Raw genomic sequence first — 23,193 nt, 5'->3', positions numbered from 1 at the left:
TTTAATCCTCACCTGCACAATCAGCTGTTCATCAGAGATGCACACAGATGACATTGCACAACTGTCACTCCAAGGTTGGGAAAATATTCCAGAGATCTGGGGCTGGGGGCTGGGCAGGGTGGAGTTTGGGGAGGGGATGGACCCCAGCAGAGTGAATGAGAACATTTCTCATTTGGAGGAATTGAAAGTTTAGGATATTATCATATTTTAGCAGTTATCATTTAACTCGGCACAGAAACATCTTTTAACGTCTTCACATATTTTCCCTTTGTTTTCGACCAACCTGCTTTAGTAGCTGTAATGCTGCTGATTCCAAAAGAGAAACACTTCTTTTGCTCACCCTCTAGGGCAGCTCCACAAAAACAGTGTGTTTACCTGGCAGAGGGGTGAAACCACCACCGGTGAGCGGCCATCCCCACCCTCCCCATTGGTGGGATGCAGTTCAGGTTGCTGCAGCAGCATCCTGAGTCTCGGCTGCCTTTATTGGCCCAGCAGGAGTGGTCTGGGGGCATGGCTGGTGGAGGAGCTGATTTTAGGTGGCTCCCTCCTGGTCATTCACCACTTCACACCAGCAAAGGTTAGTTTAGACTGAAGAACCTGAAAAGGCAGTGTAAGTCAATTGAGCCCCATAGAGGCTTTTCAATGGTGGGGAGACTTCTTCTGTTTGCAAACTCAATGGTGGGGAGACTTCTTCTGTTTGCAAACCTCCCCCACCCCACGAATCCTTTCTGGGAGCCGCATGGCGGCACGGCCACCACTGGCTGCATGGTCACTTACATGGGACTGCCCATGTATTACATAAATAAATAATATAGATTTTGCAAGTACATTTCAGTAAATATAGATTTTTCAAGGACTTGACTTGGATTCCTGACAGGGGTGACAGGTAAGAGGAGCCTATAAAGGAATATTGCAAATGCCATTGTAGAGACAGTGTGGTGAAAAATGCAAATCTGAGAGAAAGGATCTAGGCCAGTGGTGGTGACCCTTTGGCACTCCAGATGCTATGGACTACAATTCCCATCAGCCCCTACAATTGGCCATGCTGACAGGGGCTGATGGGAATTGTAGTCCATAACATCTGGAGTGCCAAAGGTTCGCCACCACGGATCCAGGCAGACAAGAGTGTGGCATGTTGCCAGGAGCTGAAGAGGGAAAGACAAGGACGCATCTTAACAAAGCTGAATTAATTTTTTGCTTTTCTCTTTCAATGCAAACGGCAGCTTGCAAAACGATACGGAAATGTTTTCATGCTATGGCTGGGACCTATGCCTGTAGTTGTCCTGTCTGGATACGAAGCAGTGAAAGAAGGGCTGATCAACCATTCAGAAGACTTTGCAAATCGACCAGTGACCCCTTTTGAGGAAATCATAGTAAAGGAACGGGGTAAGTTGTTTAGGAGAGTAAAAACGTGGGAAAGCAAAAGATTGTCCTCATCCTTCGTGCAGGAACAAGACACAAGAGAGAGCAGAGGAAGCTTTTGAGTGTTATGGTCACTTTTAGATCTCTCAGTACGGAGAAAATTAGAAACTGGAATTGTCCAGTATTTATTAGCTTTGTCCTTCGGCACTAGCACATAACTGGTTGTTACTTTTTTACATAAACTTTACAGTCAACACAAAAGGTGGTGGCTGTAATCTGAAGGGGATCTGGGGGGGAATGTTAAACGAATCTGGTTCTGGTGGGTTTTCCAGGCTGTGTGGCCATGGTCTTGTGGATTTGTTTTGTTTTGTAGGAACAAAATACACCAGACCATGGCCACACAGCCCGGAAAACCCACCAGAACCAGTTGAATCCAGCCATGAAAGCCTTCGACAATACATTAAACGAATCTGTCAGATCGCTTTGTTTCAGTGTCAGCTTCTGAGGGTTCAGCACCATTCGTGTTCCCCCTTTTCCCCTGGTGGGTTTTGAGCAGGCCTCAGTTACCACAAGGAGGGCTCACACCCTGTTCCTTATCACCAGGCTGCCACAACTGTCTTCCTCCCATTCTGGGGATGCATCAGGAGATGCACCTGGATCATCCTCCTCAGCCCTTCCTGGCCCTGCATGGAGCTCAAGACGCATGGAGCTCAGGACCAGGGCCAGAGGGGTTTACTGTGCCCCCTGTCTCCACATGGAGTTCAGGAGCTTTCATGGAGCTTTCATGGAGTTCAGAAAGCCATTGCTTTCATATCCTGCAGGTGAGCTCCCAAAGGCACCTGGTGGGCCACTGCGAGTAGCAGAGAGCTGGACTAGATGGACTCTGGTCTGATCCAGCTGGCTTGTTCTTATGTTCTTATGTTCTTAGGCGTGGGGCCAGTTGGCTCACTCTGCCTCCAATCTCCATGTGGAGCTCAGAAGGAGCTTGGTCCATTTGATGTTGGCCTCAGTTTGCTCGGTCCAGCTTTAAACTGCAGACTGGAAGCCTTTTGGGGGCAGGGCCATGCCGTGTCTTTGTCACACTGCCTCTGCGATTGGACTGTACTCTAAAGCTATTGTGCTTTGGTTCTATAGGGGAACGCAATAGATAGGTGAAGGCAGAAGGAAAAGAGGAATACCCAATCAGATTTGGATATGATACGATCCTCGATTTGCAAGAGCTGAGCAAGGCTGTTGATGAAACATTTTGGAGGTCATAAACTAATGGGGTTGCCATGGCATAAGCCTTAAGCAATTTCACATTACTTAACACGCACACATGGAGAATGAAGCTAGAGTTTGGTTGCCTTCTGGCATAGGATTGCATCAACTGGTGAGAGTCTATTGTTAGTTGTGATACTCAGACCTGAATGATTGGAATCATTTCACCTATGCTTCTCCAGTTATAGATACCCAGTGCCTCGGAGAGCTGCTTTTATAAGCACTGAGACCAGGGGGTGGGGCTTAGGGAGGCATGGCCACGCCCCATGGGCAGGTGGGGATGTGGCCCAACCCCCGAACCCATTCCATAAAACATCTATAGCTACATCACTGATGCTTCAGATGGAATCTGGGCTGATATTGAGTAGTTCTTTGGTGGTTTTGATCTGGCTTAGAAAACCTTACAGGGTTGCCATGAGCCAGCTAGGACATGATAGTGCAAAAATGTGCAGTTCCACAATTTTTAAAGAGGAGGTAACTTTCCACCATACAGCTATGTATAAACTATTAGCTTGTTGTTTTTCAGGCTAAAAACCTATACTTTAAAAAAATAGTAATTTGTTTGAGTACCAATTTTTCATTGATATTTCATGGTCTTAGGTATTGTACCGTCAAATGGCCACACCTGGAAGCAACAGAGGAAGTTTGCGATAGTTGCCTTGCGGAAGCTGGGACTAGGGAAGAAAGGCGTGGAGCACCAAATAGAAGAGGAGGCCCATCAGCTGCTTCAGGCTTTTGCAAATGCAAAGGGTATGTGATATGGAAAAATTGGGCTGAACTATGCTTGCAGGAGACTTCCAACACTGGCACCCCAGCCCCTTTTCCCCCAGTGTTTCCCCACTAGGCTTTGAGGCAGAGGTGGGATCCAGCAGGTTCTCACAGGTTCCCGAGAGTAGGTTACTAATTATTTGTGTGTGCCGAGAGGGGGTTACTAATTGGTGATTTTGCCACGTGATTTTTGCCTTAGTTACGCCCCTCCTCTCAGCAGTAGTGCACAGAACTTGAAGCAGTCTAGCAGGAAGTGCACCGGCGTGTGTGGCAGCCTGCGCCTGCGTGCATTTGTTTCCTGTCCAAGGACTGGCGCAGCGGCTGCGTCCTTGCCACAGCTCCGCCCAGGAATGTCCCGCCCCGGAATGCCCAGTCATGCCCCCGTGGTGACTCACTCAGCCCCACTGGCGCTACGCCACAGTTTGAATCACACCACCATGGGAACCTGTTACTAAAATTTTTGGATCCCACCACTGCTTTGAGGTGCCAGCAAGCAACAGAAAGGATTGCCTGACATCCCTTCTCCCACATTTTCAGCAACAACCACAATAATACTAGATGCATTTTCCCATTTTGGGAGTTAGAAACACCGCTAACGACACTTGCACGGCTTCCAAACAACCACTTATCTTGTGGTTTTCATTTATATTTCAATTTTGTTTGTGCCCAGATGTGCAGAGGTTCCTTCTGGTGAATAACCACAGGAATAACCTTCTAGTGCCGTGGTGGCGAACCTTTGGCACTCCAGATGTTATGGACTACAATTCCCATCAGCCCCCACCAGCATTGCCAATTGTCCATGCTGGCAGGGGCTGATGGGAATTGTAGTCTATAACATCTGGAGTGCCAAAGGTTCGCCACCACTTAGTGAATAACCACAGGACACAGCCACAGCATTGGGACAATTAGCCACAGCCTTGGAATTAAATTGGGCCGTAGCCCTTTATAGGAAGAGGAGTGCATCCGTTTTGAGCCGGTCAGCACCCCCGGCTGACCCCAGCACCACACCCCAATCTATATTGGGGAGGACAGGAGGTACTGGGCCACCTGGGCGCCCACCCATCATGGCCCCCTTCCTGCTGGGGTGTCAGGCTCGAATAGCAGAGGCCTCCGTGGCATGTACCATGAGCCCGTCCCCGCCCCAAGCCTCTTACGGAGGTACCCGAACAAGGGGAGGACCGGCGCGCAAGCTTGGCCTCCCCTTAAAGATGTGCTCCTCTGCCCAAACCACCAGTGGCGTAACTAGGCAAACTGGAGCCCTGGGCAAAACCTGAGTTTGATGCCCCCCCCAGGCGCGTGCCCAATGCAACGCGCACCCCTCCCCCTTGTAGCTATGCCCAGTGGCGTATCCAGGCAAACTGGAGTTTGGCGCCCCCCCAGGGGCAACCACCCTCCCCCACTGTGACCAAGCAATGATTTTTACACCACGTTGTTTCAAAGTCACCATCACATTATAGAACATGCCCCAACTCACAAATCTGAACACAGCAATAAGCCATGCCACACAGCAGAAATAATTTTTTGAAAACGTTTTCCAAAAGATTCGCTTCCAAAAATGTTTTATTACTGCTATGAATGCCTTTTAGGCTGTTGTATCCCGTCCCCCCACTTTGGGGATACAGCATCTCTTTCAATGTTTCAAAGGGAGAATCTGGGCTCCCCTCGTTTTAAACAAGAACGATGCTAGGAATCCACACCACAAACAGCATATTAATTTTCAATGAATTGAAGAACTTTAAACTAGGGAGCCCAAGATTCTCCTTTTAAAATTCCCACGCTTAAAGGGGAGATCTGGGGTTCCCCAGTTTAAGCTCAAAACATTGAAAAGTAATCTCAGCTATTGCAGGAGTTGATTCCCTGAAACAGCTTATCACTTTCAATGTTTAAACTGGAGACACTCAGATTCTCCCTTTAAATCCCGCTGTCAAAGGCTGAGGGGGGATTTAAAAGGAAAATCTAGGGAAATTTGGGGAGATGCCTGCTGTCAGGGGTGCAATTGTTAAACTAGCAGCCTCAAACTTTCCAAGATATCTTTAAGGAGACTCTCTAATGATACCACCCAGGTTTGGTGAAGTTTGGTTCAGGGGTTCAAAGTTATGGACCACTCAAAGAGGTGTAAGCCCCATCTTTTGTTAGCTTCCATTGGAAACAATGGGATGATGTGGCACTGCCCCTTTGGGGTCGCACTTAGCTTGCATGACCCCCTGGACCAAACTTCACAAGAACCTGGGTGGGTATCAGTGAAAGATTCTCCTGATGATACCTCCAGGTTTGAGGTGAGAGTTTGGTTCAGGGGGTTCAAGAGTTATAGACCTTCTAAAGGTGTAGCCTCATCTCCTATTATCTCCCATTGGAAACAATGGGGATGGGGGCACCCCCTTTGAGGAGCCCATAACTTTGAACTCCCAGAATAAACACCTCACACCAAACCTGGTGTGATAGCATCAGGAGGAGGTCTCCCCAGAAACTATCCATTGAGAGAATTTTTTTGAGATTGCTGCTAGCCTAAAAACTGCGCCCTCTGTAGGCCAAAAATGGAAAAATACTGAAAATACAAAAAATCCCACAAACGAACCTGCAGTCTTTGCGCCCCCCACAGGGCTGTGCCCAGGGCAACTGCCCACTTTGCCCAATGGGAGGAACACCTCTGCAAACCACCAAGGCTGTGACAAAGAGAGCGGCACAAAAAACCCTGCCCAAATAGGGAGGGAGGGTGGGTCAGTTTACTTGAGGCGTCGAAGAAGCCTGGAGCAACTGCATGCTGCCTAATATATAGGAAGCGTGCGCCACCCCTAACATTCATGCGCATAACACGATTGGGCCGGGTGTGGCTCAGCTGCACAGCCGGCCCAGGGCACGCATGCTCATTGCTCCGGAGCATACCATGTGCCCTGCCCCCTGTCGCAATTATGGCCCAGTTGATTCTGGGGCCATTATTTATATTTAATCATGAATTAAGCAGAGAGGGATTGGCAAAAACCAGAGGTGGGATCCAGCAGGTTCTCACAAGTTCCCGAGAGTAGGTTACTAATTATTTGTGTGTGCCGAGAGGGGGTTACTCATTGGTGATTTTGCCACGTGATTTTTGCCTTAGTTATGCCCCTCCTCTCAGCAGTAGCGCGCAGGCAAACAGTCCCTAGCAGGGAGGTGCCCAGTCGTGAGGCAGCCTGCTTCTCTTGTGCGCATTCGTTTCTCATGGGACCCGGATGCAATGGCTGTGTCCTTGTCACAGCCCCGCCCAGGAATGCCCCACCCCCAGAATGCCTGACCATGCCCCCGTCATGCCCCGCCCAGCCCCATTGGCGCTACACCACAGTTTGAATCCCACCACCATGGGAACCTGTTACTAAAATTTTTGGATCCCACCACTGGCAAAAACAAAACAAAACCCAAGGCTCTAATCTTTACAAAAGCAGGCAGAAAAATTATGACTGTGGCAGAATGGCTTTCTGGGGTTTTTTTTTCTTCTGGTGCTGCTCCCCATCAAAGAGTTACCTGCCCTAGTTTTCTGTCACAGGTTCAGTTAAAGAGAAAGATGTTTTGTATTTGTTTCCTTTATTTCCAGCATGTGAGAGTGAAACTCTCTAAGAAACTCAGAATGGAGAGCATGCACCCAGCGGTGGGATTCCAATAATTTAACGACCGGTTCCGGTGGTGGGATTCAAAGAATTTAAACAAACTGGTTGTATACAAGCACCATTTTAACAACCGGTTCTGCCGAAGTGGTAACCTGCTGAATCCCACCACTGCATGCACCTCTCCTGTTCCTCTGATACCCTGGGAGATTGTGGCTAGCTCAAGGCACTCATTAATTTGAACAGAAGTCTGTCCCGTTTTATGTCAGATGCTCTAACCCAGGGGTCCCCAAACTTTTTAAACAGGGGGCCAGTTCACTGTCCCTCAGACTGCTGGAGGGCCGGACTAAAAAAAACTATGAACAAATTCCTATGCACAAATGATTGTAAAATGTTTGATTTCACCTTTCAGCCTTTCTGTCATGGTCTATTTTTAGAACAGTGACCAAAGTATGTCAAGTACAGGGTGGGCTCCAAATATTGTTGGGGAGGCTGTGGAATACCTTCCCCTGTAAAAAAAAAAGCAGAACTTTCCCAATGAAGCATTCCATCTAACCCAGGATCAGGTATCTTCCTGGGTTCTTTCCTCCCTAGCAGCCAGCGAGCGATTCGCCAGCCTGGCTGATGCCAATGGGAGTGAGGCAGAACAGAAAACCTGAGAACAACACATGGAGTAGCCGAGAGGGAAGGGCGGAGCAGGCGTTGCCACATGTAAGGTTTCCAACTCTGGGTCAGAAAATTCATGGAGATTTGGTGGTGCCATCATGTAATTGCAATCAACAGCCGTTGGGGCCGGTTCCTCCTCTCCCTCGAGCCCCCACTGCACATGAATGGAGCCATCTCCGCCATGCCTGGCGGGCCGGATAAATGCCTTTAGGGGGCCACATTTGGCCCCCGGGCCGTAGTTTGGGGACCCCTGCTCTAACCATTATATAACACTGCAAATAGGGGAGTGATAGCACAGCAAGGAACGAAAACAATTAGCCACAGCCTTGCATAACTTTGCTCAATCTTTTCCTTCATGGGCTCTTCAGATTTTTGCTTGAAGGAAGTTGCCCCAACTGCTTATTCAGACTGAGGATTTCTGTCTTTTTTCAGCCATGCAATATGTTTTGGATACAGTGATAAAATTTGCACTCAGTAATACACAAGAGGGTTGGCTGAAGCTGTTGCATACCTGAGGCGTTGAGGAAATTTTCACATTGGGACTAAAACACTGAGTACCAAATACGGGTTTGCAGTTGAATAATGCCAAGCTGAAATGATGTCAGATATAAACTGTTTCATTTCATCATGGCAATTTATTTATTTGTCTATTGAACTTTTCCCCCACCCTATTCAGAGCTCTCAGGATGGCTTACAAAATTAAAAGCAATAATAAAAGCATCCTTGTGTCAAACAATCCTTAAAAAACCATCAAACTACCCACCCACATAATTTCCCGTACCCCAGACTGGCAGCCTCCAGAGGGGGCATTGAGGGGGTCAAAGGTAGAAGGCCAGAGTGAACAGAAAGGGCTTCACCAGATGCGGCAGAATGGCAGTGATTTTACCCAAAGTGAAGCCACGCTGGTGTGGTGGCGAACCAGGGGTAGGTGGCACTCCAGATGTAGAAACATGTGGACTACATATATCTTTCCAGTTTAGCCCCTGCCAGCATGGCCAATTGGCCAAAATTAATTTCAGTGAGCGCTAATGGTAATATTTAGTCCATGAACTATCCTAGTGTGAGCCAAAATAAGTTCGCCACCACTGCCATGTAGGGTTGATACCTGGCGAATTTCCATGGGGAGGCTGTTCCATAGACTGGGGATAGCCACAGAGAAATCAATTCTGTGAACTCCCTTGGCAGGTGAATGGACCATGAGGAGAGTTCCCCCCCCACTTTACCTCAGTGCTTGGAACAGGTGCTCCTTCAGATAGATGGGACCCAATGACCTAAGTGACCTACAACACTCCAGAATTGTCATGGTTGCTTAAAAATGGCCCTCCAAAATATTGGGATCAGTCTCCACAAACCAGACCTACCACTATTATTTTCAAAGGCATGAAACATGGAGTCCAGACTCCGGATACCACTACTAACACCCATCGAAAACATGGGAGTTGTCTAGGCTCTGGATTCCAGGTCTACTGGCCATTCAAAACCATGGCAGTAGAACTGGTCTTCAGATAGGGGCCAGTGTCTACCAGAACCCAATATTCCTAAACCCTGAAAATGGTAGAAAAGGACTCCCAAAACGGTACCAGTTCTCCCCAAAATTTGGGATACTGGAAATTATGCCTTTTGCTGAACTGCCATAACTAAAGTAAAACAAAAATTCTGGCAGGGTCATGCCCAATACTGAATAAAACCAGACCCTCAGTCCTAGTTCAAACATAATTTAAAAATTAGCAGTGGAAACAAACATCATCTGGAAACAACCTGTGAGAATATTTTTGTCCAGATATTTCACTGGAAACAGATCGGATTTCAGTAACACCTTAGAGATCAATCAGCTTATCAGTATAAGAATTCAAGAGCCAAATCTCACTTCATCAGTACATTTCACTTTAAGGAGTTACTGGACTCAAATCTAGCTCTTTTCTGCAGAGCAAGAGTACTCTCTGAAACTGTCTTCACTGGAAGGATGGCTCAAGAGTATAAAAATCTATTTGTTGTGCAGAAATCATTATTTCCAAAGGCCTTACAGAAGAAGTAAAGACCTTGGATCTCTGGATGTCTTTTCAGAATGACCTTTATTAAAACTGCTGTGTTTGGGTAGATGAGAGTAATTTGAAAATGTTTTCTAACAGAGAAACCACTGTTAAGATTTTAAAGATGTCACTTTCTGCTACCTCTCCATTATGAAATCTACTCTGGATATTGTCAGTTGGAAAATATTTTGAAAGTAGCTTCCTAGTTCTCTTTTACATCTCCAGCAATGCAGATGTCACAAATGTTGATGGGTTATTGATATTGAAGGGTCGTGGTATGTATCAAAGTTCCACTGTAGACATTGTTCACATTGTTGAAGTGGTAAATTGTTAAATTATTCAGTCCTTTGATGGCTAGCCATTCTCTATCAAATTGTTCTACTTTTGTATTCTGAAGAAAGCCTGCTCTGCACAGAGTATGAGTCACATTGGTCAAGAGGATGCAATGAGAAATGAAAAGGGGAGGAGTTGCTCTGCTTCCCATCTGCAGAGTTCCACTGATTGTGTTGCTATATTCAGAATCTAAGCCTCTTGGCCTGATGGACTCTGGATCTGGTAATTTAGCAGACTGTACAGATTACTTTGTGCAGCAAAGCCCATCCTATACATTTTAAACTATTGGGGTGGGGGTGGGGGTTAAATACCATCTATTCATCATCTTATAATAATAACTTTATTTCAAGTTATAACAAGCTGTAAATTTCAAATCTTTTCCCATATTCTTTCCCATTGTTCCATTTGTAGGTTTCTCCCCACATTTTAGCCCATTTTACCATCACTGATTTTACTCCCTCTTCATCAGCATCCCACTTTAATAACATCTTGTACATTTTAGTAAACAATTTATCAAAATTTATACATAGGTTACTTTCAAATTCTGTCATCTGTGTGGCAAAACCTGTATTTTTGTTCTTCCCTTTAAATGCTTCTACTAATTGATAATAATGAAACCAATTTTAACTATATCTTTTAATTCATCCAGTGGTTTAAGCTTCCATTTCTCATTCTAGTTTGACAACAATTCTGTGTAAGTAAGCCATTTTTCCTGCATATTCATTTCTTTTCTTGAAAACGTTTCAATTGAGGGCAACCATTAGGGAGTTACACTTGCAATAAATCTTTTATATCTCAAACATACCCAGAACAGACTCCTAACATGGGTGGTTTCTTCATGGACTGAAAGCAGCGGCTTCAGCCCAGTAAAACACCGTTTTGGCGGGGACTGTTCACACAGGTGCTGCTGCCAAATCGATGCAGCGGTGCTCTGCTCCCGCCAAAATGGTGTTTTCAAAACTCGCTTGGGGAGTGAGTTTTTCTGCAAACACCAGCTTCCATCTGCTGCCATGTGAACGGCAGCGGGTGGAAGCCGGCATTTTCCCCTCGCCAGCGCCAAATGCCTCCTTACCTTCTGCTGGCAGCTGTCGCTCTGCCGTCGCTCTGCGGAGGGAAGGGGACACGCCCCCGGCCTCCGACATGATTAATGCTGATTCAGGCGCTCTCCCTTGGCTGTGCAGAAACAGCCATGGTGATTTGTAAATTCTTGGTGAATCTTTGCTTTATTGTACCATAAGTAACTATGCCACCCAAAGCTTCTTTCAAACCCCTCTAGATCCAACAGTCTAGTATTCGTCAACATTATCCATTCTCTGATCCACACCAATGCAGTTGCATCAAAATACAATTTTGGATTTGGCAGAGCTAAACCTCCTCTCTCTTTTGCACCTTGTAAACTCTTATTTTTTTTTTTGGTTTCTTGCCTTGCCATATAAAATTGCTGATATATTTTCGCCATTGTGTAAAACATGTTATAGCAACAATTACTGGTGACACCTGGAAGAGAAATAACATTCTTGGAAGCACATTCATCTTTATCAGATACTCTCCCCCCAAAAGATAAATTCATTCTGTTCCAACTCAACAGATCTTTCTTATTTGAACATTTTTCAAGTCTTTTTCTTTGATCAAGTCCAAAACATTCTGTATTTTCTGTTGTGTCAACTTCTTATTTAAATTGTTCTGCTGTATTAAAAAAAAGCCCTCATAAACACTTTGCTGGCATCACGAACCACATTTAGATCAGTTCTCTGATTCCAATTGATTTTTTAAAATTCCTGTAGTTTTTGTTTTGTCTTTTCCACAATCTGATTTTTTCAATAATTTCATTTAATCTCCATCTATATACGGATCTTTTTATTTTCCATGTAAATACAAGTGCATTTGGTCTAAAAAAGGTCTTCGGGCACACATCCAACTTATAAATGCTTAGTCCAAGTGAATTAGTTATCCACACCATGTCAGTTCTGGAATGTGATTCATGTTTTTTTCTGAAAAGCAGGTGTATTTTCTCGCATTGCCATATTTTAATCTCCATAAACTTTGTAACTTTAAATTCTATAGTAAATTTAAAAAAATTAGGTAGTTTACCTTCTGTTATTTTTCTACTGCTGTCTGATTTGCTGTCTAGCCATATCAAGGTTACTCCATTAAAATCTCCCATCAGTATAATATTTTCACAGGAATATTCTAGTAATATTTTTCCACTTCTTTATATAATTGAAATTTATTGTCATTTGGAGCATACACAGCAACCAAAATTGTTTTAGTCCCTGCTACTGAGATCTGAATTGCCAGCAGTCCTCCTCTCTCATCCTTATAAAACAGTTTTGACTCAAATTATGCTTTAACGTAAAAGACCACCCCTCTCTTTTTTGGTGAAGTCTGATGCAATAACTTCTTGCCCTGAAAATTTGTTTTCTATCGCATTTTGTGACATGGGTCTCTATTAAGCATATGATAGATAGATTTTTTTATCAGAAGATGAAAAACTTTCCTTCTTTTCACTAATGAGTTAAGTGCATTTACATTCCAAGACAAGATTTTATAATCCACTGTGATTAGATTTCTTCTTTTTGTTCTAAGTCATTTCTATACTTAAGCAAAAAATCCTCTGCTTTCAACATTTCCAGAATTCTAAACCTTTTGCCTTTAAAACTGAAGGAGACTCCTTTTGGTAATTCCCATTTAAATGGAACAGTCACCTTTTTCAATAGTTCAGTCAAGTGCTTGTACTCTCTTCTCTTTATCAGCAGTCCATATGAGACCTCATTTAGAATTATGATCTTTGTATACTCTATGATCAAGTTGTTTGCAAAGTGGGCCTGTATTATCCTAACCCTAATAGAGTTGAACTGAACAATGCAGTCTCTTGGTAATTGCTTTTGTTTGGCATAAATTGAAGGTATACTAAAGGCTTTGTTTATTTCTCCTTCAATTATCTCAGGTTTTACATCCACTAGCTGGGCCAGTTTTATAGTAAGTAACTATTTAATATCATGTCCTTCCACTTCTGGGATTGATCCCAGATATTTAGAATTTTCTCTTTGCCTGTATTCCAGAATAGCAATATGGTCTTGGAGACTTTCATTCTCCTCTTCCAAATGTAAAACCTTTTGGTCCAACCTATCTAATCTGTTCTTAATTCCTGGCGGTGGTAGCAATTATATTTACTTTCTAGTTTACTTCTTTGAGGGTTTCTATGTTTGCTTCTAACAAGTCATGCAGTTTATTACAAATATTCATTAAATCAGCATTGCTTGTTTTATCAGGATTTTTCCCCCCTCGGGCCCCACTACACCCTCTCTTGATGAGTCTTGACTCAGTCTATCAGATTGATCTTCTCTTTTAGATGTTCAACTCAAATTTTAGAGAGCGACTTGTTAAGATCATTTGCAATTGTATCTCAGCTTGATAAATTCATCTTTATGCAGCTTTCTTACTAGGTGATACTTCAAGCCAATGTGCTTGATGCGCATATTTGCATCTTCTCTCTTGGACAGGATCTATTGCTCTGATTGTCCACATGTTCTTCCATGGACTGTGATATATCTGTCATTAAGGCCCTTTCTGCATGATCCAAAACATACGGGTTAAGGGCAGGATAAAACCTGAGTTGGGAGGGCTTCGCATGGATCCCGCTCCAGAAGCGACTCATTCTGAGTTTCCCCCAAATCCGGGTTTTACAAGAGTCACAATTTCTGCAATTTTTTTGTGTTAACATGTCTTGCAGCCATGGCAGAGCAAATGGCCATAGCTGCAAGGCACATTATGCAGCTACACTTTTTTGTTTACCTCCTGACTCCCATCTGCACAGCCTCGAAGGCACTGCTAGCTCCAGTAAGGCTCTGGGGAAGCATGTGTAGGTACTGCAGAACAGTCTGAATTTACCATAATCTGGCACCATGACCTGTTATTATGGGGTCTATCACCAGTTCATCAGGGCCTATAACCTGTTGGTATATTTAAAACACTAAGGCCGCTTCCGCACAGTCACGCTGGGGGTTGGGTCGGCATACATGATGCTGACCCAACCCCCCCGGACCGTTCGTGTAAACAGTCCCGGTAACAACAGGGAAGACGGCGCTGCGCTGTGCCGTCGCCCGATCGACTTACCTTCCCTGCAAACTTCCGGTGCGTCGCCAAGGCCAGGGAACACGCCCCCCTGCCCTGCGTGACTGCTCTGGAGTCATAGGGCAGGGGGCGTGTCCCCAGGCCTCGGCAACAATCCAGAAGGTTGCAGGGACAGTAAGTCAATAGGGAAAGGGGGGATGGCACCTTCCAGCCGCTGCCATTCTCATGGCAGCAGCTGGAAGCTGTCATTTTCCAAAAACCTCACTTGGGGAGCGAGGTGGGAAAATGGCGGCTTTGCGCCACTGGGGGGAGCAAGGGCAGCACGGCTGCGAAGCAGCTGTGCCCCCATGCAAACAGCTCCCTAGGGACGGTGTTTTTGCTGTCCCTAGGGCACTGTAAACGGCCCATGCGGAAAGGGCCTAACATACTGAGTGCCTCAGATTTTGAATGTATTAACAGATGGATGACAGAGAAAAGGATAATGTATCACCCCATCTCCCTTCCACTGCAGACCCCCAACCACATGGCTATTACTTAATGCAAGTCCTGAACCAGAGATATAAACTGTTCTGGGAATGAGGGAAAGTAGGAAATATCTGCAGCTGTCAGCATATTCCACAGATGGATCTCAGGAGTCATTCATCATCATTCTTTCCTGATGCACAATATTATAACCTTTTTTGTCATTAAGTCACAGCTGACTTCTGGTATTCTGCATTATGACCCTATTACAGATTGAGTCCTTTTATTGTACTGATAGAAGTTTGCTTTTATTCTTCCTTAGCTCTTTGAATTATTCCCATGGCTCATGAAACGTGTTCCAGGGACTACAAAGAAGGTCTTATCATGTGCAGAGGCTGTACGTTCATTTGCAAGACAGGAGATAGAAAAGCATAAGGGGCATCATGCTGTCTATGAGCCACAGGATTTCATTGATTTTTATCTATTACAGATGCAGAAAGTAAGTATCCACCTTCTAAATGAATACAGGTACACGCAATAAAAAGGAAAACAATAAATGCAAACTGTGTTCTTGGAAATCTGAATCCCTATTTTGATGCATTCATTCTGGGTATAAAAGATTGAATGGAGATCTCCTGTGTAGCTGAGAAATTTTAGCCCATTTGTATCATACAGGTGTTTTGTAGTGTTGGTGGAAATGAAGAGGCATCATTTTCCAAGTATTGCCTTAAGATTTCAAAGCAATCTAAAACAAAGAAGAAGATGTGATTGAGTTTGGATTTGTACCCCACCTTTCTCTTCTCTTTCTTTCAGTGTACGAACTATTTTTCTTTTTCTTCCCAAAGTAGGGAAGAAATCCTTCCAACCAAAGAGGCAAAGTACAAAATGCAGAACAGTGCAGTTTACCAAGATGTAACTGTGCATCACAATTTTATATATGATGCAAATAATGATTTGCAGTGCGCACAAAATTATAACGCGATATTATGCTATTGACCATTAATGATACTGTGAACAAAATTTTATAAATGATTGTAAATTGTTTGCTATTTGTGGTCATTTGTAGATAAGCGGTTTATATTAAATGTCATACTTCTATTTTGCCCACTTTTATATTATGTACTTCGCTTTTTCAGATTAAGAGCATGTGTGTATCATTTGTCTCAAAAACACCCTTAAAAGCCTACATGTTGTTAAAAGAAAAATAAGTTTACCTGAGCCAAATAATACATAACATGGTCCCTGAAAAACTCCAGTGAAGGATATGAAGACATATCCTTTAATCAATAACTTAAGTTAGTATTTAATGGAAATAGCAAATGAGTTTTTTCTAAGAGATTGTTATCCACTCAGTGATTGTGATGTATTTTTTAAAAATGCCTGAAAAGAATGGCTGTCTAACGGGGCTGGATCACTGACAATTCGTATATACATTGACTATTTTAGACTTTGTGTATGCAATTGGCTTCAAGGGACCTCTGACAAAGACACATTAGGTCTTGCATGGTTAAGAAATGGAATGTGCCATAGATGGTGAATATTTTGTTCATCGATGGATGTATACTTTATATTTTAAAAAGATTTTATTTCATAAGAATATATTTGATTTGGATTAACAGCATTGCTACTCAGTCTTTTTTTCTGGGGTGACTTACTTTGGCTGACAAAATTTTCCCAGACCCATGGGTCAGAATCATGGCTCTTGGAGGTTTCTAGTAGAATGTGACTTTTGGTATGGTTGCAGCTGATTAGATATTTCCTCAGTAGATTTTGTAGAGCCACATCCCCATGGCTTTGGAGTCAAAATGCTTAGAATTTGTTGAAAATAATATCTCACATTTTAACTGTCAACAACAGAGCAAGAATGACCCCAACTCTACTTACAATGAAGACAATCTGATTCATAGTATTTTTGACATGTTCATCGCAGGATCAGATACTATAGCCCTGACACTGCGATGGGCTTTGCTCCTCATGGCAAATCACCCAGACATCCAAGGTAAAAAGAAGCTTCCACATTGCCTTTATTTTTTTATTTATTATTCCACTTATATACCGCCCTCCCCCGGAGGGCTCAGCATGGTTCACAACAATATCAACAGACAAGTGGATAGATAAAATACCGTACAGAGTACTGGTCCTCAGGTTAAAATACAGCGCTCAATTACCGTAACCATTTTAAAAAACAGATGACGTCCAACTGCTAAAACTGCTCTAAGAGGGGAACAGCGGGCCTTAGTTGTTAAAGGGGCACGTATATCATCAGCTGGCCTCCCCAAAGGCCCGGCGGAATAGCTCAGTCTTGCAGGCCCTGCGGAACTCATTAAGGTCCCGCAGGGCCCGGACAGCTAGAGGGAGAGCATTCCACCAGGCAGGGGCCAGGGCCATAAAAGCCCTGGCCCTAGTGGAGGCCAGCCGCATCATGTAAAGGATACTCTTTAGTAAAGGATACTCTTATATCCACAGGGAAGTCTTATGTTTAGTAAATATTTAATCCAATTCCTTTTAAGTTTTCCTCAAGTAGGAAATTAACAGTACTATCTCATTCCTTCCTAACTGGAAGAACCAATGAATATCGTAGTATTCACTTTTGAGTAGTATTCACTTTTGAGTAAGCCTGCCGAGGATAGTGTTGTGTGAATCACATGAATATGCTAAGTAACTTTCATTGGAAAAGGGTAAAATAGATGACTATTAGAATTTTAAAAAGATGGGCAACCCACCTCCAAAGCGAGGTGATGGTCGAGTGGCAATTGGGGATGGCACCACCATGATTCCTCCAAAGAGGCACTCAGTGGCATGGGTGCCAGGGAACTCTTTCATTTCCTGGAAACCCCCATAGATGAGCAAGACTTATGCCACCCTTTTTGGTGGAGTAAGTATGGGCCAATCAGGGAGGGGGCATTCTCAGGCCAAAAGTCCTTTTGGAACCGGCTAAAGTAAACTCTGCCCCTGAGAATGCCAGCGCAGCTTCCTTGGTTCCTGTGCCACAACTCTCTGCAGCCACGGTAAATATCTCTGCTCTGGCATCTGTTCTGCTTTGCATGGTGTTAGTGGCACAGGTGCCGGAACAACCCTTCAGGTGTTTTATCAATGAAGCTTCAGTCTCCACTTCGGGGACTGTACAGTAAATGACTCAGAAACACCACTTAATAGTGTGATTTCCATCTGAGAAAGTTAGACTGATGTAATGGTCAGAGGGTCAGCCTGGAATGTAGAATTGAACCCAAGTTCAAATCTTTACTAGTTGGATGAGCTGGGTGATCTTGCACCAGTCACTTTCTTTCACCCAAAGGAAAATGGACGAAGGGTGATTTATGTTGCTATTCTGAGCCTTCTGAAATTTAGGCAAGATACAATAGTATTGAATGAACCAACAAATAAAGTATGCCACAGGAGTTAACATGTTTAATTTCACTTATCTGCGTAACATATAGACTTTTAGACAAAATAGTACAATGGCAATTGAAATACATGAGGAAAAAGAACATTTAGCACTTTAGGAAGAAATATTGAATACATAATTTTAAATATTGACTTAAAGTCAAAATGGCCAAAGAATATCTGCATATTTAACTGGGCATGAATTGTTTGAATCTGACGGCTCTTTTCCTCAGAGAAAGTCCACAAGGAGATTGAAGATGTTTTGGGTTCCTGTCAAGCATTCACCTACCAAGATCAGAAGAAACTCAACTACACCAATGCTGTAATTCATGAGATCCAGCGTTCCCGATATATCTTATATGTTGGGCTCCCCAGACGATCTACAAAGGATGTAAACATGCTTGGTTTTTTCATTCCAAAGGTACAGGAAGTCCTTATAGTTGCATTCCAGGATCCTAAGAGTAGTATGTATAAGACATATCACAAAGTTGACCCTTTTTCCAGAAATGATATCAAATAATACAGGGATTATTGTAAACTCCTGATTTAGCTAGCTCAGGGGTAGGGAACCTGTGGCTCGAGCCAAAGTTGCCTATCAGACTCAAGAAGGAAACCCGGGTGGGATATCCCTTTAGTGCACTGTGGCCAGTCACCTATCCAGTAATACATAATACTGTTCTAGTTTCTTTTCCATTCTGTTCTCTCAATACGTATCATATTTTCATTTTGCAAACATCTTTTTAATCATAGCGAGTTGATAACATCCTGCTTATAAACCCATCTTGCTTTTAGAAGAAGAAGAAGAGTTTGGATTTATATCCCCTCTTTCTCTCCTGCAGGAGACTCAAAGGGGCTTACAATCTCCTTGCCCTTCCCCCCTCACAACAAACACCCTGTGAGGTAGGTGGGGCTGAGAGAGCTCCGAGAAGCTGTGACTAGCCCAAGGTCACCCAGCTGGCGTGTGTGGGAGTGCACAGGCTAATCTGAATTCCCCAGATAAGCCTCCACAGCTCAGGCGGCAGAGCTGGGAATCGAACTCGGTTCCTCCAGATTAGAGACATGAGCTCTTAACCTCCTACGCCACTGCTGCCTCTTTTAAATCTTTTCTCATTGAGAAGATATGATTCCTGCAGGCCAGGAGATTAAAACATATATTAAACAGCCAAGGACAAGAGGGACATTTGGCTAGAGCCAAACACTCTAATGGGATCCCAAAATTATTCGCATAAAGTATCACTCTATTGATTGTTTCTTATTTCTTTTTCATTTTTCATCTTTTATGGTTTCATTCATCAAAATTAGGAATTTCCAGAGCCTCTCTGGACCACTGAAGTGTCCGGTAGGGTTGTCAGGTCTCTGGCAGTTATCAGGAAAGCTCGCATTGGGAGACCCCCAACCCCTGCTGCCATGCATTAGGCCGGGGTGGTGGTGTAAAAATAAGCGAGCATTGCTCGAGAATCATTGTGGGGATGAACCTAGAAATAATTTCACACTATTGTAGGATTCACCAAAATCTGTGTAAAACCATACCGTTTCCACTGAAACCCTGGTCATTTCCACCCAAAATATTTAAAACATTCAACTTCCCATGAGTTTTGTCTACATAACCAGTAAAAAAATAAAATGTTTCAGATCAAACTGTTCTTTTTTTGGAAAAAACAGTCATGCGTGTATGGCTTCAGTGCTACAGAGACTCAATCTCTGAAGCCTTGCCAATTCTCACATCAAATCTATGGCCGTTTCCGCATTGCCACGATGGGGGTTGGGTCGGCGTACATAACGCCGACCCAACCCCCTCAGGACCGTTCACACGAACGGTCCCGGTTGCGGCGGGGAGGACGGCACAGCATCCGCACAGGCTTTGCCGTCCCCCAAACGCCTCACCGTGTCCTCCGGCCTCTGGCGCGTCGGACAGGCCAGGAGACATGCAGGGCGGGGGCCGTGTCCCCAGGCCTGTGCGACGCGCCGGAGGCCGGAGGACATGGTGAGGCGTTTGGGAAAGGGGAGGGGGAATGGCGCCTTCCAGCCACTGCCATTCGTACGGCAGCAGCTGGAAGCCGCTGTTTCCCAAAAACCTCGCTGGGGAAGCGAGGTCGGGAAACAGCAGCTTCACGCTGCTGGGGAGGTGCGAGGATGGCGCGGCTGCGATGCAGCTGCACCCCCCATGTGAACAGCTCCCTGGGGATGGCGTTTTTGCCGTCTACAGGACGCTGTTTATGGCCCGTGCAGAAAGGGCCAGAGTCACATTGAATCCACAGCATACCAAAAGAAAAAGAAAAAGAAAAACAGTATGTTAGCAGGCGATAATGAATTTATTACTGTGCTGTAATGGCAGCCCGCTGCAATCCCAGATGAGAAAATGTCCCTAGGAAACTTTAGAAAATGGTGGACAGCCATTTCCCTCTGAAGCAGCAAAAAATGTTGGATGGCCAGAGAAACTGAAGTAGCAGAGTTGAAGGTGGGGCATGGAGCTGCAACTTCAGGTGGTAGAAATAAAATGTTTCCTGTTTCTCTACACAGGCAAGAAGGAAATGTTTTAAAAACATTTAGGAAAAAAGATTGCTAACCTAGAGGATTCGAATATGTTTTGAGGCTGAAAACAAAGTTTGCAAAATGTTTTCAGCTAAAAACTGTGCAAAACTCTGCAGACGAAACGTCTTTCCTTCCTTAAAATGTTTTTTTTTCCACTTTGTGGAAAGGGCCCTAGAGTGCCATGACCTGTTCCAGGCTCAGCCACTGATTGGCCACCCTAGGAAACAGGACATATTAGTATTGAGACAGTGACTGAAAAAGATCAATATCTTTGACTCTATGCATTCTAAAACAACAATTTCACTCTTACAGGACACTGTTGTTGTTGGAGATCTACGCTCAGTTCTTCTTGATCCTAAACAATGGGAGACACCTGAGGCATTCAACCCAAATCATTTTTTGGACAAGGATGGAACTTTTGTGGAAAAAGAAGCCTTTCTTCCATTTGGTGCAGGTAAATGCAGAACGCGGTTGATCGTTGTTTCTAGGGTTTTTAGAAGGGCTAAACTCAGGAATTGTCACTTACTGAACAGAATGTTCTTTGGAATAAAAAAAAAATTACCAAGCCCTTGGGCCAAATATGCAAGCCTTTTGTATGACTGTGCAAAGGAAGCAAGTGAAAGGTGAAACCTATTAAATCTAGCTTGGATGTAATGCGGACATATTTTTGCACAATGCTGAAGTGCTCTCATATTGAGCAAGGACATGGGGACATTAGACCTGTTAAGGTTGCCAAACTCCAGGTAGGGCCTGGGGAGCTCCCAGAATTACAACTCCTCTCCAGAGGACAGAGATCTATTCCCCTGGAGAGCATGGATGATTTGGAGGGTGGAGCCTATGGCATTACACCACACTGAGTCCCCTCCTGCCCAGTCTGCACCCTAATATTCCAGGCAATTACCCAACCCACAGTTGGCAACCCTACTTGCAGTGCCCATTCTGACTGCTGGGTGTTCTGAATAGCAATACAAGGTCTGAGGCAGAAGTCCAACCTTGTTACCTGAGATCCTTAGTAATGAGTGCAGGTACAGAATGTGCACCTTTCTGCATATAAAGCATGTCATTCCCCATGGAGCCATGAAACCTCCCATTAAGCGGCCTTCCATGGCAGTACACATTGTGGATGTTACAGCTTTGGAAAAAGTAGGGACTTGAATTCCTTTGAGAGCACATTGAGTAGGCTGTGCTGTTGGGAAGCTGTCCAGCTCCGAACCTCCCTCCCTTGTCTGTTGACTGGATGCTATTTATTTGTTTATATGAAAATATTTTCATTCCACCATACTATAATATATATCAGAGCCAGCTTACAAAAATCGCAATGGAAGTACAATAAACAAATTTAAGTAAAAAAAAATTAAAGCATCAGACCTACGAACAGGCCTGCTGGATCAGTCCAGAGTCCATCTAGTCCAGCATTCTGCTACTCGCAGTGGCCCACCAGGTGCCTTTGGGAGCTCACGTGCAGGATGTGAAAGCAATGGCCTTCTGCGGCTGTTGCTCCTGAGCACCTGGTCTGTTAAGGCATCTGCAATCTCAGATCAAGGAGGATCAAGATTGGTAGCCATCAATTGACTTCTCCTCCATAAATCTGTCCAAGCCCCTTTTAAAGCTATCCAGGTTAGTGGCCATCCCCACCTCGTATTCCAAACACCAATCACGAGTTGCGTGAAGAAATGTTTCCTTTTATTAGTCCTAATTCTTCCCCAACAACTGGTAAACATCTCTTGTCTTGAAAATCCCGGCAGGGTTGAGAGAAGAGATGGTACTTTCCACCACAGTCCCCATCCTTGTGGCCCAGCTGTTACATGCACAATGATTGAATACTTAAAGCCTTTGATTCATGATTTGATAGCCAGGTGGTACACATTGTGAGACTTTTCTGAGACTATCCTTTGGTCTCTGAGAGTTAAGTAAGGCTCTACTCTTGTGCTCCTTTTCTTTTCTTTTGCTGGGTGCCAAAAAACTAAGAAGGATGCAATTTGGCAATTGAATGTGGTATGGAGGAACTCAAGTTGGTGATGAGCTTGGGGAAGCGTTGGTCCATCAACTGACATTATCACACCAAAGTCCAAGCTAGATGTTCATCTAAGTGATGCATTTTAGACAATTGATGGAAATACATTACTCACTCCCCTTATTTCCATTTCAGGAGCCCGTATCTGTCCAGGAGAGCAGCTGGCGAGGATGGAGCTCTTCATCTTCTTCACCAGCTTGATGAGGGCTTTCACCTTCCAGCTTCCAGAAGGAGTGAAAGAGCTCGACACAGATCCTTTGATTGGGCTATCGTTAGTTCCCCGTCCTTATAAGATCTGTGCTGTTCCCCGTAGCAGTTTATAAACTATACAGATTAGTATGAATCATTTGCCAGTGTAAATTTCTTCTTCATTCTTTTTTGCCTATGGCTGCTCAACTCATTCTGTCCAGTAATTCTTCCCTATTTTGAGGGTAGCTCACACTTCCTCAGTCATTAAAGTGAATTGCTGTCTCGCCTGAATGAATTACAGAAATCACACTTCACAAGCTTACAAGCTGATCGGCAAAGTTGTAGCATGATCTGATGCATCTGGGCAGAAACGCAGCCAACAGTGATGCTTCGCTGAGAATAATACCTGGGACACCTGTCTTCTTGCTTCCATTTCTGGACAGAGAGCTGATTGGAATCCATACATTTGTTTGTTGTAATCTCTAGAATATTCAAGTGGATTCTTATATCTGATTATCAAGACCCGATAGGTGGGAATGGGAGG

At 44.2% G+C, this 23,193-nt stretch overlaps 1 protein-coding gene across 1 annotated transcript; it reads left to right on the top strand.

The window, feature by feature from the left end:
- The first annotated feature begins 37 nt into the window (after positions 1-37).
- On the top strand, positions 38-22,819 carry LOC125438517 (cytochrome P450 2C8-like). Its single transcript, XM_048506951.1, is given in 12 exon segments — positions 38-151; positions 348-401; positions 816-867; positions 1,222-1,386; positions 3,223-3,372; positions 8,418-8,555; positions 13,728-13,834; positions 14,853-15,029; positions 16,388-16,529; positions 18,148-18,335; positions 20,759-20,900; positions 22,596-22,819. Coding segments are annotated over 12 exon segments (1,653 nt in total).
- The last annotated feature ends 374 nt before the right edge of the window (positions 22,820-23,193 follow it).

The sequence above is a fragment of the Sphaerodactylus townsendi genome, linkage group LG08 (genome assembly GCF_021028975.2).
Source record: "Sphaerodactylus townsendi isolate TG3544 linkage group LG08, MPM_Stown_v2.3, whole genome shotgun sequence".
In the NCBI taxonomy this organism is placed as follows: Eukaryota; Metazoa; Chordata; class Lepidosauria; order Squamata; family Sphaerodactylidae; genus Sphaerodactylus; species Sphaerodactylus townsendi.
The sequence above is the reverse complement of the archived record's forward strand: the minus strand, read 5'-3'. Positions and strand labels throughout refer to the sequence as shown.